The sequence below is a fragment of the Lepisosteus oculatus genome, chromosome 1 (genome assembly GCF_040954835.1).
Source record: "Lepisosteus oculatus isolate fLepOcu1 chromosome 1, fLepOcu1.hap2, whole genome shotgun sequence".
Taxonomy (NCBI): Eukaryota; Metazoa; Chordata; class Actinopteri; order Semionotiformes; family Lepisosteidae; genus Lepisosteus; species Lepisosteus oculatus.
This window is the reverse complement of record NC_090696.1, coordinates 52,913,825-52,932,099: the sequence shown is the minus strand read 5'-3', so window position 1 is coordinate 52,932,099 and position 18,275 is coordinate 52,913,825. Positions and strand designations below refer to the sequence as shown.

At 36.8% G+C, this 18,275-nt stretch overlaps 1 protein-coding gene and 1 long non-coding RNA gene across 7 annotated transcripts in view; both read right to left on the bottom strand.

Annotated features, from left to right (window-relative positions):
• Window positions 1–18,275, bottom strand: part of slc30a9 (solute carrier family 30 member 9) — a 115,740-nt gene that overhangs the window by 24,151 nt on the left and 73,314 nt on the right. For all 6 annotated transcript variants that reach the window (XM_015345315.2, XM_015345313.2, XM_015345314.2 and 3 more), the window contains one exon: window positions 4,131–4,260. In XM_015345315.2, coding sequence (XP_015200801.1) covers window positions 4,131–4,260 — 130 coding nt within the window. The remainder of the gene's footprint in view (window positions 1–4,130; window positions 4,261–18,275) is intronic.
• LOC138239234 (uncharacterized) lies at window positions 11,551–17,166 on the bottom strand. The gene is made up of 2 exons (XR_011189712.1): window positions 14,217–17,166; window positions 11,551–14,012 (listed from the first exon to the last, which is right to left on the bottom strand). It is a non-coding gene; the product is annotated as an uncharacterized lncRNA (long non-coding RNA).

Below are 18,275 nucleotides of genomic sequence, written 5' to 3'. Positions count from 1 at the left end.
AAATGGCATCCCCCTGTCCTGTTTGTTTGACTTCTGACACTGCCCCTTTCCCTGTATGTTCCTTTGATATGTTAAAGTCTTGCCTACTTTTAATGTATAAAAAGGAAAGTATAACTTCAGTCCAGTGAGCATGTCTTGAGTCCTAGGGGAAACCCTTTCTCTGTGATATGCTCCCCTTCAGCTGATTGTATTAAAGATCTCTGTTTGACAATCTCCTAACCTGAGTGAAGACTGAGTTTTCTTCAACACATGTGAAACCGAAATTCAAGAAACTGTCGTCATACTTTCTGTATTTGCGTTTCCATTTATCTTTAGAATTATGCTCCATGTCCCGGTTTTTACTCAGATTTAAAAACCTCTCAATTGTGATCGTGTAACAGAAAACTCACAAAATGACCCATTCATAGAAACATGAAACACCGAAGCCGCGGTAACGCTGCTTACAGATTGTCGACTTTCATCTGACACCATCTAGTTAGGTAGTGTGCGACTCATACATTCTGTGTGCACGAACAGCGGGTTTTGCTCGTAATAAAATTTTTCTTTGACTGGCGATACCTGAGACTCCTCTGACCAACAATAACGCCTTCCCAAGGTGGTGCGATGCACAGTTTAGAATCACTGTGGTAAAACATTCGTGCGCCATCTAACGGCACAAATAATAAAATGTAACAATAAACAGTACAAAATAAAGTGGAATATGGCGAATATTGACTAATTTATTTTTTAGCTCAAGGGCCGGTTAAAACTGGCCCGCAGGCCGTAGTTTTCCCACAGGTGTTATATAGTGTTTTGTGTTAATCAGTTCCAATTAAATACATTATGATTTCATTTACAAGATGATAAGAGGTAAAAATGCGAGGGAAATACTTTAAATAACCACGATATTTGTAATATATTATCTTTACTGATAGCTCACCCAGTAAAATACTTTTTCTTTACTTTTACACACACCTGATTCCTCCCATTCTGAAGTATTTTCTTTTTTAAATATGATATTAACAAGGTTTAATATTGCAGAGCTGTATTTGAAGCCTTGTGTACCATTTTTCATTAACCATTTGCATCCTGCACTTTTAAAAAAAAATTCTGTTGTTGAACTGCACTACTTTGGAAAACTTAACCTGGCATGTGGAAGCATTTGGGCTGTCGCCAGAAAATGCCTAGTTTCAAATCCTGGTCAATGCTGAGGGACAATCTTTTTTGAAATTATAGAATTTAAGATGTATACTGCTCAAACTTTTTAAAATTTAAAATATAATACACTACAGTGTATTACAGTATGTAAAATACTGAATTAATATTAATTCATATTATTTTTATTAACAAAAACAAAATTACAGTTTGATATACAAAAACGTTTGTTTATTAATAATAAATATAATTAATAATTATTAGGAGTTTATTTAATTATTATACTGTGGTTTGCTCTAAACAAGATGTGCTTCTTTCAGATTTACTTCCGCACTTAGATCATTTATATTGTGCCTTAATGCAAATTTCACCAATGAGTAATCAGCAAACAATTTAATTTATATACTGTGTTTTATAATAAAGCTTGTGTACATTTAATGCACATCTAACTTACCGTATATTACCGTCAAGTATATAACGACCCTTCCATTTTTTAACACTGACCAAGACATCTCTTGATTCAGTCACCCAAAACAGAAACAAAAGCTTAATTTGGTCTTTTATTAACAAGCTGTAAAGGCCAGCATTTTTACCCACCATCTATTAAAAACAAGCCAATTAAGCATTTATAATATTTCTAAATTTGCTTTGTTCATTTTTAATGTTTAGAATAACTTTCAGGTTCTACAGTGGACTCCAGAAGTATTTGCACCCCTTGATAAATATGAAGAAAAACATCTTCATAAAATAAACCACTTAGATCAGTGGTTCTCAAACTTTTTGGACCAAGTACCAACCATGATCAAACCAAAGCATCCAAGTGCCACCTAAAAGTCATCTTCTCATGGGAACCACAGAAAATCTCAATGACCAACATGAGTGCGTGCACACACACACTCACAGACACATATAATAAAAATAGCACTGAGAACTTACCATTTCAGTGAGAGGGGCGGGCCTGTTTAGTCGCGCAAAGCATATGTGAATTCATTGGTTGGGCCTTGATACAATTCACAACTTTGACAGCAGAGTCAAACAGCTTTTAAATTCTCAGGCATTTAAAATCTGAGGGCGGAGCGGTGGCCGGTTAAAGGTTGCCGGTTCAAAGCCCGCAGCCGGCAGAGGAATCCTACTCCTTTGGGTCCCTGAGCAAGGCCCTTAAGCCCAACTGCTCCAGGGGTGCCATATAAATGGCTGACCCTGCGCTCTGACCCCAAGCTTATCTCTCCCTATCTGTGTGCCTGTGTGTCTCACGGAGAGCAAGCTGGGGCATGCAAAAAAACAAATTCCTAATACAAGAAATTGTATATGGCTAATAAAGTATCTTATTTTATTTGACTGCCAAGGCCTGGAGGTCGATGCTGCAGTGCGTCCTCTCTTTCGTGCAACTACACCACTGTGTCTGTCTGCTATCGCTCTAGTACCATCTGTACAAATTCCGACATTTATGTCTATGCTATTCTCTTCGATAAATTCATTCAGAAGCTGAAATATGTGCTCTCCTGTACCTTTTGTGGTAGTGGCTTATGGAACAGAAAGTCCTCATGGGATGTGCCCTCAAACTCATATCTAACATAAACAAGCAAATTTGCCAAATCAACGGCATCTACAGACTCATCTTATTGCAGTGAAAAGCATCTGTTCATCTTAACGCGCTCTATCAGCATACTTGTGACATCATCTGCCATATCAATAATTCTACCAGTGACTGTGTCATTCGAAAGCGGCAGCAGGTCGAGCTGTTTAGCAGCTTTTTCTCCACACATAATATGTGTCAGCTCTTTTGCCAACGGTAAACAAAATTCTTCACAAATAGTGTGGGGCTCACCTACTTTAGCAATCCGCAAGGTTGCCAGAAGAAAGCCTTCACAAAATTCAACACCACTGGAACAGTGGTTAATTTGCCAGTAAGATGACGCAAGCCCATCGTCTCCGCATGCACAGTGAGAAGGATGGTGAGGATGGCAAGGAAAAACCCAAAGGTTTCAGTTAAGGAAATACAAGGATTGGTTGCATCGTGGGGTCATCCCGTCTCAAAAATGACAATTAGACAACACATCCATTCCAGCAAGCTATTTGGAAGGGTTGCCAGAAGAAAGCCTTTACTGTTGCGGAGGAACAAACTGAATCGCCTGGAGTTTGCCACTGGCACTTTGAGTGAAAGCGGGTGCTGTGGTCAGATGAGACCAAATTTGAACTTTTTGGCCACCGTCATCACAGGTATGTTTGGTGCAAGAAGAGGGATATATGTACCGAAAAGAGCATCATACCTACTTTAAAATATGCCGGGGGATCTTTGCTTTGCTGCCAGTGGTCCTGCGACCCTTGTTAAGATCCATGGCATCATGAATTCTCAAAAGTATCGGGATATTTTGGCCAAAAACCTGGTTGCCTCTGCCAGGAAGCTGCACCTTGGATGAAGATGGATCTTTCGACATGACAATGATCCAAAACACACTTCAAAATCAACAAAGAAATACTTGACAGAAAACAAAATCAGCGTTTTGCCATGGCCATCTCAGTCCCCTGACTTAAGCCCTATTGAAAACCTGTGGTCTGAGCTGAAGAGGGCTGTCCAAAAACGCACACCTACAAACCTCAAGGATCTGGAAAGGTTCTGCATGGAGGAACGGTAGAGGATTCCTCCCAATTTATTCACCAACCTGATAAAGCACTACAAGAAAAGACTTACTGCTTCCTTGCCAAGGGAGGCTCCACCAAATACTAAAAACAGGGGTGCCAATAACTGTATAAAAATAATTTATAATGAAATTGTTTATTTGTCTTAGTTAATTCCATTAAATCATGAATCCAGGATAATTTATTCCTTATATTGAAAATATATTGCAGTGCTTAATAAACCTATCTGTTTTATACCTCTTTTTTTCTTCATATTTGTCAAGGTGTGCACATAATTTCAGAGTCCACAGTATACATTCTTTAAAAAGGCCAAAATCTTGCTTGAAAGATGCATGCTAATGACTCTTCACACATACCTGTAATATTTGTTCAATATCTTGCTTCTCCAGATAAGACCTGGTAACGACTCTCCCATCAAAATCCACTTCTGCCTTGAAGCGTACTTTGCTTAAACCCATATCTGTAGCTTTCACATCATGGATAGCCCTGTTAAAAAAAATTAAAACATTTATCATTTATTTACCTCAGGAATCTGGCTCTGCCAACACACTTCATACCTAGTAAACTAAAAATCTCTGTCCAAGTCCCTGCTTTAATTGCTTTTCAACTAAAAAAAACCAAAGCATCCAAGTGCCACCTAAAAGTCATCTTCATACCTCATACCTCTGCCAACACACTTCATACCTAGTAAACTAAAAATCTCTGTCCAAGTCCCTGCTTTAATTGCTTTTCAACTAAAAAAAAAACAAAGATTCCAAGTGCCAAGTGCCACCTAAAAGTCATCTTCTCATGGGAACCACAGAAAATCTCAATGACCAACATGTATGTTTTTTTTGACAGAAAAACATACATATTTTTCTGTCAAACTATTTTCCAGCTTTGAAAAGACCATACAGTGCCTTGCACAAATAAGCACCTCCTTCTAGGTCATGCAGTCCCTCTTAACTAAGCAACTGGATAAGTATTAAACAGGAAATGTGAGGCTAACAACTCTGAAAGAGGTACAGAATTCAACAGAGAAAATGTCCATCAGTCAATAATATCCCTGTCCACGATGCTGGCCTGCATGTACTGTAAAAACCCCATGCAAACATGTGGCAAAAAGTTTTTGGGTCTGAAGGGACACAAGCTTTTTGGCTTAAACTCGAGCTTCACAGTTGTGCAGTAATTAGCAGCGCTGTCTCGCAGTGCTGAGGCCCAGGTTGTGTTCTGGACCTGGGATGCTATCTGCTTGGAGTTTGTATGTTCTCCCAGCGTCCTTTTGGGTCTCCTCCCAAAGTTCAAAAATATACTGCAGGTTAAGTCTGCCTGTGTCTGTGTATGCCCTGCTATGGACTGGAGTTCTGTCCACAGTGTTCACTGCCTTGCCTCCTTTTCATCTGGTTGCAAAATTGATGGATGGATGACTTAAATGCACCACGTCTGATATCAAAATAACACTGCACATAACCAAGTCAAAACTATCCCCACTATAAAGCTTGGCAGATGGATGTTATAGAGAACTGCTTTAATGCCACAACCAGCTAAATACACATATCTATATCAATAAATTAATATTGTTAATGATGCTCTGAAACTTATTGGCAGCAAATTCTTCAAAAATTAAGAAGTTTCATGACCTCGTATTTGTTACACACAAGTGTGAAAAGTGACAATTTATTACAGTTATACGTTTTAATCAATATTATTTCTCTAGTGTCCTAATCAAAATAAAAAAAGTTCATAAAGTTGTATTTATTTGTGGCTGCTGCAGTGGCACCTTTTGCAACGACTGGATTGTTAAACCTTCCAAATTGCTTTGTCAGTCTGTCCTAGGGGTGGTGGGGCCAACTCCTTAACTTCTGATACTCCTGTCATGTAAATATACTGCTATATATAAAATTAATAAATACATCAATGTAAACATCATAATACTTACAACTGACAATATCCTTTTATTTACAATTGGTTTCATTTGCCATTGCACTTCAAAGTTACATCACAAAAAAAATTGTTGTAAACTGCTCCAAAGCCTTCTCAGACAAGAAAAGAGATTGCCAATTCAAATGCAAGCTTAGCTGTACCCTACACACTCTCCACCCACTGCAAGTAGGCAACACACCAAGAAAGCATTGAATACTCCAAAAGACAGTTTGTTAAAAGTATAACCTGCGTTTTGGCTGCAGTTACACACAGATCTTTTCACACACTTCAGTACATTTTTCAGTGGCCTTTTCAATACCATTTTTTTATTCTAGATTATAATGATAAAATATATATACAATTCTGTTTTAAGGCTTGTTTTTACCCCTGTTATTGACAGTATCCATGTTTGCAAACTGGTTAATGTTCATTATTAATATTATTAATAATATCTTCTGTTCTGCATTTAAATTAGAATGCTTTTACAAGTATAAATCCACCTGGTCTATTTCCTAACTGCTTTATCCAGTACAGGTAGCGGTGGGACCTACAGTATTATGTTACATTTTGCTTGCATCTGTCGAAGTGCTCTGAAGTCTCTCAAAAATGAAAAATAGAACATAATGCACGCTGTGGTGAAAAAGCTATCGAGCACAGAACGTCTTTCCTCCTGTCAAAGAATTCCATATATAGTTTATTTTTATCTGAATAAAAACAGAAAATACAGAGTTTCTCAAACTAAAGATGGGTTGAACCCATGAGTTCATGTTATTCTGCTTAAATGGTCAGGTGTTTTGCATACATACAGTAGGTTTTTAATAGTAATTCTCATGTTATAAAACCCTTACACCTGGGATCTGCTTTATTCAAAATCAGGTTTCTAAAAATGGAACCAGGTACTTGATGTTTTTAAAAGTTGTGAATTTTTTCTCAAATCGCAATCTAAAAAATGTATGTGTTTTGAAGGTTCTGTGTTCACAAATATTGACATCTGAAGTATCATCTCTCAAAAATAAGCATTTTAATAAAAAAGTGAATGCTATGAAAACAGTGACAAATGACCCTAAACAAAATACAAGCAGTTTGAAATTATTATTTATTAATAATAAATTATTATAATAATGGTAAGACACGTTATTATAGTTCAGTTACAGTGGTCCTTTTAATACTACTTTGTTCATCTCGATTATAATTATCAAGAATGTATTTTTTTACTTTAGCTACCAGTATCAGCCATATACAGTATGTATATTTATATTAGTAAATTTATATCATTTATGACTTTCAGAGACATTATGTTCCTGTTATTTCTATGCTCAGCTACCAAAATTTCTCTTCAGTTGTAAAATTCCATGGTAAAAATGCACAGTAGAGATATTAAATGAAGCAATTGTTTCACTAAGATCTAATGCACCACAGGTGCCACCTATCGATCACCTTTGGCCAGTGAATTACGTACCGCAATGCACAACTCAACTTTTATATTTATATTTATATTTGGAAGAAATACCACGTGTTTTAGTGGCTACATATGTACCACAGGTTTAGCACTGCAAATTTTAGAGAGTGACGATTCCTGTAGTTGGCATTGAAAATAAAGACCCTTAAACATTGTATTCCAGCATTGTCTGTTTTGTCTGTTATTCACAGCTAAACTGTATTCCATTTGCTGTTAAGGCTTTCCTTAAAAGTAAGACTCACTGGTCCGTTATTTGTAAATGCAGACAATATAATATTTGATTCAGTGTCACTTACTGCAAACTTATTTCCCCTTCCAATAATGTGTCATTCTGTTGAATTACAAAAATATATTGTAAAGTGAATGTGTTTTAATAACACAAACAGGTCTGTTATTGTTAATGTCAAACAAACAATGAACTAAAACTTTCTGTCATCATTTAAATGTACTGGACAGGCTATTGTATTGAAAAAATGTTAACTTACAAGCACCTTTCATATTTTGAAAGATAAAATGATCTTGCTAAGCAAAATTAACCTCCAATACTTGTGAAAAAAGATTTCATCATTTAATGACTGACACAAAATCTTCATGTTTTTAAATTGTTCTGTTACATTGTTCAGTGTTATTTCTAGTTCTTTTCATTACTTTATTTTGTATACAACTCAATATGCTTTACTAATCATGAAATCAAACTATGACAGAGTATCCATATATAAACATGCAAAATAGTTTACGGTACGTATCGCGGTACATGCATGTGTACCGGGGTATACTGCAGTACTTTTTCCAGAGGTGGAACCCACCCCTAGTGTTTTGCTTAACAACACATAGAGGGCACAAAACATGTGAGCCGAATCCTTCTTCCTCCTCATCCTCACTAAAATTATAGCCACAGATAACATGAGCATGATGCACAGTCTTGACAGTGATGACCTCCATTAGTAGGATTGGAGCACCATGACACATGAAATCGCATGACATACTTCCTTTAGATGATGTACACTGTTTTGAGAATGTCTTTTCAGTTGTCATACAGGACTCAGGCTGAGCTTAGGAAACAGTTTCATCCACTCTCCCTTTACTAATACAGGCATCTCTGCTATAACGCAATAGAGACGTTCCTGTAGAACAGGGGTGTCCAAACTATGGCCCGTGGGGCAATTGCGGCCCCCCACTGTTACTGAAACGGCCCGCAAGTTATTTCACTATTCCCATTAGTAAAGTCATCACTAGTGAGTTAAGTTAGTTAAATATTGCATGTATATTAAAATTAGATAATATAATTATTTATATAGGTCATTTCAAGCTTACAGTATGAAATGCACTTATATCTGGTATTTTGTTCATTTTTATTATTAGAGGTAGCCTGTGGCCTGCCGCTCCATATGGCCCCCAATAAAAAAAGTTTGGACACCCCTGTTGTAAAACCTCGCATTATTCAAAATTGTGCAATAAAAATAATAGGGCTTATGGGAAAAATAGGGTTAGAGACAGACCACTCAAAACCTAACCAAATCTTACCAAATTTAAGAAGTATCCTAATAAAAATGTTAGCACAGTTTAAATACGTTAACTTCATAATACATAAAGAAATAATACAGTAAATTTAGGACTTTACCTTGAAAAAAAGTTTTTATTTTTATTTTATCACCAGCACACTTCTTAGACAGATTCTTGTCCACTCATATTTACAGCAATTTAGAAGATTTAGTGAAAATAGCACGAAAATTGAGGAGCACCTCCCAATTACGACTTCCAAAACAAAGCACACGGGACAACTTAGCATCATGTGTATTCCTCTGCGGACTGCTGCGTTCATTTGTGTTACTCCGCACCACAAAACGTAAACTTGTTGGGGATGGAATCGTGTATAAGCCAACGTGAGTTTCGCATTATACAGACATCTTTCCCCTGTTTACCAATCGCATATGGGCCAATCCGTGTTTTGGAAACTCGCGTAATAACACAGATTAATTGTATTAATTCAATTCAACTTTATTGTCATTAAACTTACACAGGTGCATAGTATAATGAAAAGTGTTTCTCATTAGTCACTCAGGTGCAGTATATAAATAGGACAGAAGATGAGACAATAGACAGTTACACAATAGCAATAATAGTAACATGTAATAACATAACATAAATAACATATAATCAAGTAATCGAAAACTGTGCAAAATTCCGCAAACAGAGAAAATTTAACAGGACAAAAACAGTGCAAGGTAATTTTTGGAACAGTGCAAAAAAATAGTGTGGTTAAAAGTAGTATGGTTAATTAATATTAAATATTATTATGCCTGTTACAATTTTACTGGGCTATCGAGGGGACAGTACAATTTTGGCTTACATGTGTGTGTGGTGGTGTAGGAGTACAGTGGTTGTGGGTACAGGAGGATGTTAGGAGAGATCATAATAAGGTGGAAGGGAGTGGGGGCGTCACCAACTTGACGAGAATAATTGTATTCTCAATTGAGTCAACAATCTCTTCTAATTCTTCTTCCATAAGGGCATGCTGGTAAACCAAAATAAAGTTGAATTTGTTATCTGGGTTTGAAAATCAATTAGATCAACTTGACAATGAGAATTAAATTCAGAACAAATGAGCAGTTAAACAACAACACCTTTTTGCTTTTGTTGACACGACTCACAAAATGAGTTCAATACCATGAGGAGTAATATTCTTTTATCTAGTTGAGAGCTAGATAGTAGAAGAATACATAAAAAAATTCAGTGTTGGAAGTGTAGTGGCGAGGCTTATTAATAAGAAAGAATTAAGTGTTCTGAGCCTTCCCAAATGAGGCCCCATTTCTCTGTTCATCTCTGTGGTGCAGCCACAGAGAAACTATTCATGCAGGCTGATTTAAGGTTTGATAAAGACAGCTCCCAAAGGGGGATGCACTAAGCTAAGCCTGGCTATCATGATCAATGGTCATCCATTGGTGCCTATCTGTCTAGGGAGTGCCAGATGGACATCTGGACTGCATTCCTAAGTGTCAGGAGTAAGTGACTCATATCTCACCTTGATCAACCAATCAGGGACTGGTAGGGCCGAGTAACCCACGTGGGACTCTGATGCCCATGGAACTTTCAGCCAATCAATGAGCTGAAGTTCCTCCAGGTAAAAACAGGCAACACAGAGATTCTGAAAGGTTCGAGATTCAGTAAGATTCAGGAGAATTCTGTGGACTTTTCTAAAGGGAATTCAAAGGAGAATTCCAGGGCAGGACGGCCCAGGAGCAGAAGGCTCCCAAGGGCAGGACATTCTCGCAGCGCACCTCCTGACCATCCTGAGACTCAGCCCGGACAACCACAGAATGGCTAGTGTGTCCGAGTGCCAGAACTTTCCTTTGTTCTAAGAGTCTAGAGCGGAGGTTGCCAGAGAATAACCAGAGGATCCACCCGAGGTTAGCACCAGCAGCAGGCCTCGTGAACAGGTCAGAACTGTGGACAGCTGAATCACTATTCAGAACTAGCTCTTCATCAGGAACGAACTGGTCCTCTTCCTGACTTGCTCGGACCCATAGTCATCTTTTCTTCTGTGCATAAACTTTGCTAGTTAAAGCCAACAGTGAGCATCAGCAGCGCACCGTCGCAAGCCGCACAGCACAGCCTGGCATGCAGCCAGAGAGCGCGGATTGGACAGCAACAGCCTGCAACTGTTTCTTTGTGCCCGCAGGAGATCTGAATCCCCAGAAATTGGATGAGTATTCAACTTCAATGCATTACAGCTCAAGAATTCAATTGTTATCCAAACCAGTTGATATCAATTTAATTCCTAAGAGTTATGTACTTGTTTTGAGTATCTAATGTAGAAGTTATAACCAGTATCATTTATGAAACGGTCTTAATGAATGAACGTATGTCCTCTTGATATATGTAACTCTTCCTAACTGACTGAATATATACCTTTTGTATTCTGATAACCCTCTCGATAAGATCTGTTAAGTTTACATGCATATTCTATGTATTAATAAATGTATCCTCGTGTATTAGTACCTGTGTGTGTGCGTTGTTTGAGTTATGTCGCATGGTTGGACTCTAAAGCCATCAAAAGAATCAACTTTGTGATTTACTGCTACAATTAATAATTGTCTCAGTAAATGCCCAAACCCTACAGAACTGGTGCCTTCAGAGAGCCACTACATTTAATTTTGCTATGGCTATGATTACATATTTGGCGTCCCTGAGCCGGTTTTCCTACAGAAGCATAATACTGGATAATACGTCTTTCTTCCTCAGTTGGCTTTATGAGCTTATTTTTCTGTTGTGCAATCCTTATGTCAAACCTTTTAAGTAACCAGTAGTGATGAGGTTCCTTCTTCAATGTGCGTTTAGCATTTGCCACTTCAGAATCTAATTGCTGATAATGTTCATCCATAATGAATACACTGTTCTTAGACACAACAATAGTATATATTAAATACTATTTATTTTTGCATTAATTCGGTATAAAACCTTCCTTTATTGAGACAATGTGATCATTAGCTGTTTCTTTCTCCATTTTAAACATCACTAAAAATGTAAACACTGTACATACAATACGTGGATATGAGTTCTTGTGAAACACTGTACACACAAAACACGCATAAGATTCATATGCGCCTTATGAAACACTACACACAGTCTACAGGTAAGTAACTTTTTTTCCACACACACTGGAAAAAAAACCCAGCGTTATATTTAATCTATGGAATAATTTTTTTCATACTTTGGCTAGGATTTTTAGGCATTCCTAGGCATAAAATGCCCCGGAATCAGGGCTTGCCCTAGGAGTAGCAAACTAGGCAACTGTCAAGGGGGCCCTCAATGTGCAACACAACATGTTTTTAATGGGCACATTCAAATTTGAACAAAAAGTCCCTTTAGCAGGGTAAGCGATTTCAAACAAGAGGTACGCTTAATCAAGACATAGTAATAATGTACAGTATGTGTAATCGTGTAATAATTTGTATTTCTTTTGGTTCTGAGTCAGTCAGATCCACATAACTAATGACGGTTAGACATGTTACATTTTCAAGCTAGAGACATAGACTACCTGAGGTGTTTTTACTATAATTTAACAGATTCACATTTCCCCCAGTTTTACACATGCTGTGGGTCGCCTGGCTTAGAATCGGTGCTGCCAGGAGGGAAAAAAAAGTGTGACAGCAAATATACAGAACAAAACGCTGTTCACCACTTAGATGTATTTGGCATTAAAATGCATTTTTTTCTTTCAGTTTCTCTTGTTTTTCATTAAATGTGGATATTGTGAACTCAACTTTTAGCACTTTGGATGGCAATCTCTCTCCGAGTGACAACAGCAGGAGCAGAGAGGAGCCTTACGAAGCTCTGGTTGATTAAAACATACCTGAGGTCATATCTGCTCAGATTTACTCTCTTTATACAGTATATTCCTTACTTAATTTCATATTTCTACAATTAATTTCTACAAAAGGTTCAGTGCAGTACTTTAAAAAAAAAGAAACAGAGATCCTGTTCATCATTAAATATTGTTATTAATGCTCCTTTTGATTACTTTCAATGTTAAAATATGTTATCATTTTACCATTTTGTAAAATGTGTGTCTTGTGTTTTTGTTTATAAGTTATTTATTATGGGATCTTCAAAGCTGGATAATAAAACTTTTCAAGTTATATAATTAATTAATATACAGAACAAAATGCTGTTCACCACTTAGACATAATTGGTATTAAAATTCATTTTTTTCCTGTTTTTCATTAAATGTGGATATTGTGAATGAACTCACTTGAACTTATTATTTGTTCTTTAAAGCTGGATAATAAAACTTTTCGATTTAAATAATTAATTTAATTGTTCTAAATAATAAAATAAGGTCATGTTGGGAGCTAATAATAATAGTGTATGTGCAAATCGTGATCTGGAGGGGACCCTTTTCACAGTCTTGCCTAGGTTTAAAAAGCTAGGGCTGGCCCTGCTAGGAATTGTACACAATACTTATATACTTTCCCTGTAACATATACACAAACCGATTACATTCCTTAGTATAATAAACTCTTAAGTTTTATACAAGTGATCTTCAGTATGAATGAAAACAAGGGCTCTTTCCCATGAGATTTCATTAGATGGTTACTTGAAACCATTTTTTTTCATTTTCTATCTTACAGTAAAAGCTTTTTTAGAGGAAGTATTCTCCTCAAACAAAGACTTGCTGCTTCATCAAGATGACTGAGTTGGGTATACTGAGGTCTTCTTCATCAAAGTCATCTTCACGTGATGAGTTTGTCTGCATTTTGTGCACAGCCAAATATGTTTTCCACTACTCTACATGTTCTTGACAGCCTGATATAAATTTGTAGTTTTAAATTCAGTTGTTGTCAGGTTTCTTCCAGAGTAGGGTCTTGTCAGACTGGAACTTTACTTCTCTCCTACAATCACATGAGAGCCTCCAAACTCTAGTGCACCAGACAGGAGTCTAGCAGTTGGAATAGAAAACAATTATTTATCAAGGCTTTCTCCAGTATGCTTCTTGCTGAATGCCGGCGCCACTATACGATCCACATACTCCACATACATACATAACATCAGTGATAGAATAGTAGTGCACATGTAATTCCCAAGTGCCATTAGCAAAATAGAAGTGATCCTTCATATTTGTAGTTGCTGAATCCAAAGTTCGCAGGAGCCTATTTGACCACATGCTTGCCATCAATGACACCAATAAAATGTAGAAATTACCATCTCCGCTAATATCCACAAGCTATTTTATCCAGTCATCTTCCTATGGAACTAGTATAGTAGCAGTAGTCAGTGCCAAACAACATGTGTACCTCAGGTACTATGTTCACAAAGGCTGACTGCCAAAGCTGATCAAAAGGAAATAGTCTTGCAAGAATTCCCAGTGGCCAAGAACCTGAAAAATAGGAAAATTATCAATCAAGAGTTATTAAAAAAGAATTCAATGCTATTGGTTCAAATATGTATTTATTGAATTTCAATTCTGCTCAGTATGTATATATATTTAAAAAATCCTACTGAATTGAAGAACAAAATGTATTAAATTGAATATGGCTGTTGGGGTGAAAGTAAAGAATTTAAGCAGAGTATTTTTACTCACCTGAAGAATATTATGTGCAGTTTATTTTCTTCGCTGGCTTCCTGAACTTGTTTGGCTTCTTTATAAGGTCTCCTTCCAATACCATCAACAGATAATTGAAGATTTCACTCAAAGATTCTGAAGTACTGAAAAAAACTTGTTCTTGTGTGAGAAAAGCTCCCAGATAATCATGTAGAATTCACATGATTCTTCCCTAAGCTGCAGGGTTTGACAGTCAAGTGTTGTACAATATACCTGAGCCATTTTGTGTATGGGTGCAATTGTTCTGTAAATGATTTTTGGTGATAGTTATCCATATTGCTGTAGTCGAAGTGTGGCTTTATCAATGCACATGAAAATCTGCCAGGGCACCTAGTAGAGGTGGTTACATTGAGAATTTGCAAGTTAAGGATGTGATAAAAAAAAACTTGATATACAGAAAAATAACAAGCACTCTTGGGTCAAATGGCCTGTTCTTGTTATTAGCTTTTCTTATTCTCAGGTGTAGCAGTTTCTGACAGCTGAGGTCAAACTTCCCAGTGACGTGCAATACCAAAACGGTAATAAATAAAATATACCAAAAGTTACTTAAAGACAAAAAAGTATCCAAATAAATCTTCTTTTTAAATTCTGCTGTGACCTCCATTGGTGGTCTTTATATAAGTGTCAGAAATTCACTCTCTGACACTGCTGGCCAGAGGAATGATGCAACCTACTGTGCTGACATTTATGTGGGATCATTTGTGCTTGTAGTTCTTGAAAAGAATAAAATTTGTTCATTTAAAAATCCTTAAGACCTGTGACTTGGATCTCAAGATTTAATCACAAACCTAATAAAATAGAAACAAAAACATTATATAACAGAATGAGTTATGGAATGGATAATGTGTTGTAGTAGCACTGCACAGACTAAAGTTGCATTTGTCATAATTAACTGAATTCTGTAAAACAAGAGGGTAGCATTTATTCATACATTATGTAAATAAAATTCCACATCTTGGCAACCAATGGACACAAGGCAGGATACACACACAGACACAGACACACACCAGGGCCAGTTTTCCCAGAAGCCAGTTAACCTACTAGTATGTCTTTAGATTGTGTGACGAAACTGAGCACACAGAGGAAACTCATGCAAACATGGGGAGAACATACAGTAACACTCTGCTCTTTGGAAGTACTGTGGAGGCCTCCAGAAATATCCAGAGGCCTCCAAAGGGTTCCTATTTCCCTGTGGCATAAAAGGATGTGTCATTCAGAACACTGAAAACATTCAGTAGTAACATGTATCATCATGGTTATGGCCAGGAGCTTTTTGAAGAAAGCCGGCAAATAGTTTCCAAAAGTGGGAGGATGGCAATAAAACAATAAACAAAAAGCTGAATCTACAACTTTCTGTTGCAGTGCTCATTTTAAGAAATTTAAGGATACAGTTAAGAGGCTACCCTGCTAGGAATAGGATAATAGCATATCATAATACATCATGCTGCGTAACAAGTGGTTTGGGAGGCAACTGTAATTCCAAGGGCAATAGCTTCCACACACACTGGCACCTTCAGCTGAAAACTACTTCTAAATCACATGCATGAAAGTGGCATCCATAAATGAAAACGGAGCTTTTTGGACATTTTGAGTTCTGTTTGGTGTAAAAAAAATGAAACTTGTGTTGGAAAAACACTCATACCCACCGTTAAATATTGTGGGGGAGTCTCATATGTTTTAGGGTTGTTTTGCATCTACAAATGAAGCCATTCAAAGTTCGCGGTACAAACCCCTACCGCGGGCAACAATGCGTGCGCCACCGCACCGTACCGTGGTACATGATTGGCTGGCCAAAATGACCAACAGGGGCACTCGTGGTGCATTGGTCGGTATTGGAAAGATTTAATCATTTAATCTCTTTACTGTGCACGTTTTAATCTGCTAAGTATTGAATATTTATATGCAATTTTACAACTAAAGGGAAATTTTAGTAGCTGAGCATAAAAAGAAGAGGAGCATAACGCATCTGAAGGTCATAAACGATATTAATTTAGGACCATAAACATATTACGTAAACTGTATATTGCTGGTAGTGGTAGTTTAAAGAAAAAATACACACCAATATTCCATTTTTCCCTAAACATTTAAAGCATCAAAGTCTTACATGTGGTTATTTCGGAAATGTTTTTAGGTGCTCCTTCTGACCATATATTACTGCACCTTTATATACTTTGTGAAAATTAATCGTTTTAACTGCGAAAACGCTCATTATCAGATTAAACAAAAGCATACTTTTAGAATTGGATTAATAGGGAATATAATATGGATACATATTCATGTACTGTAAAGCAAACAGTAGTATAAGACTTTCCATTGATATGTGTTTGTCACATGACTGCCTCTGTGGCATGAAAGAATAAGTGCCTGACTTAAGTGCCTGGCTGGGCAAACGATTTTTATTTTTTTAAAAAGAAATAAAAAATGAGATATAATGATGTGTTCCTGCTTAACTTAGACATCGCACAACTTTAAAACCTATAAAAACAGGTTTTGAGAGTTAAAAAACACTTTTTATGCGCGAAAAATGGGTGATTTTTCTTCCTCGTGATCAGCTCAGAATCTTTGTGTACGCTGTAAGGTTTTTACTTCTTAATTAAACGTTTAAAATACACCAATTTCATAAAGACAACACACGTTTCGAAGAGAAAAAATCCCATTCTTTTCTCTTCCTGGTGTGTGAAACTCATCAGCAGGTCTTTTTTTCCCATTCAGAGGCTCTGAAAATAGCGTACCGCCCACTACGCTCCGTCAGAGAGGGGCGCGGCACCGAGAGAGGTAGGAGGCGCGGAGCTCAGCAGTACAGAACGAACGTTCTGCTTCCTGGAGCGCTTATGGTAGTGATCGCGTCTGCATTTATAACTTAGTTTTTAAAATAATCAAGCAATATGAAGCATCTCTTTTTACTTTTAAGTCACTTAATTATCATTAAGCACAGCTTTCTCACCACTTAGACTACTTTTTGATACCATCCTTAGACAAAGCAGAAACTTCTTGTTCTGTCTAATGACATTACAAGTGGAAAGACTACAGATTTTAATCGTCTTTAATTTGTTACGTTATACATTTTAGAAACGTTTCATCCATACAAACACCACAAAACTATTCTCGATTGTATTTCTGAATGGTATGTTACACTTAGTTCACTGTTTTAAAAACATCTAATTAAGAAAGTTAGGTGTTAGCATAAACTATTAGCAATCAATATTAAATTTAGCACTGTAATAAGTTGTTGCACTTTCCCCTGCATCTTGTAAAAATATATTTTCATTGTTCAAATATACATTAAATCTGACTATCATATAATACGTTAAATACAAAACTAAAGAAAAAATAGGGTTAAATACAATTCAAAATATTTTGCTTACAATGTTAACTGTTTATAAATAATAAATTGTATTAACTAAAGAGTAGGATGGCACAGTTGTTAGTATGCTTTTTGTTTTGTTTCTTTTTCATAAATACAACAGTAGTACCTGATGTCTCAGTGGCTTTCAAAATTAAATTATGCATGCAAACCTGTGAACTAGAAAGATAACTAAGATATCCATCCATTTATAATGGTGGCAAAGTGGTTAGCATTGCTATCTTGGAGTACTGAGGTCCTAGGTTCAATTCCTGCCATCCTGTGTGTGTGGGGTTTGCATGTTCTCTCTGGGTTACATGGTTTTTCTCCATATGTGTGATATGACTCCCTCTCACACTCCAAAACATACTGGTAAGTTAATTGGTTTATGGGAAAACTGGCCCTGGTGTGTGTGTGTGTTTTGTGTCTGTCTGTCCTGTGATGTCCAGGTGTATTCTGCCTTGCGTCCGTTGCTTACTGGGATAGGCTCCAAATCCTCTGTACTGGATAAAGAGATTAGAAATGGATGGAAGTAAAGGCACTGTGTGGATGGAACTATACACAGTGTTAGAAACCCACTATGAAATGGCAGCATCTCATCATCTTCATCAAAAGTATGCCTAACCCCATTAGGAAGTGTTCTTGTTATCAGTGTATTCCTCAGCTATCCCAAAATTATCTTCTTCTTACCAACA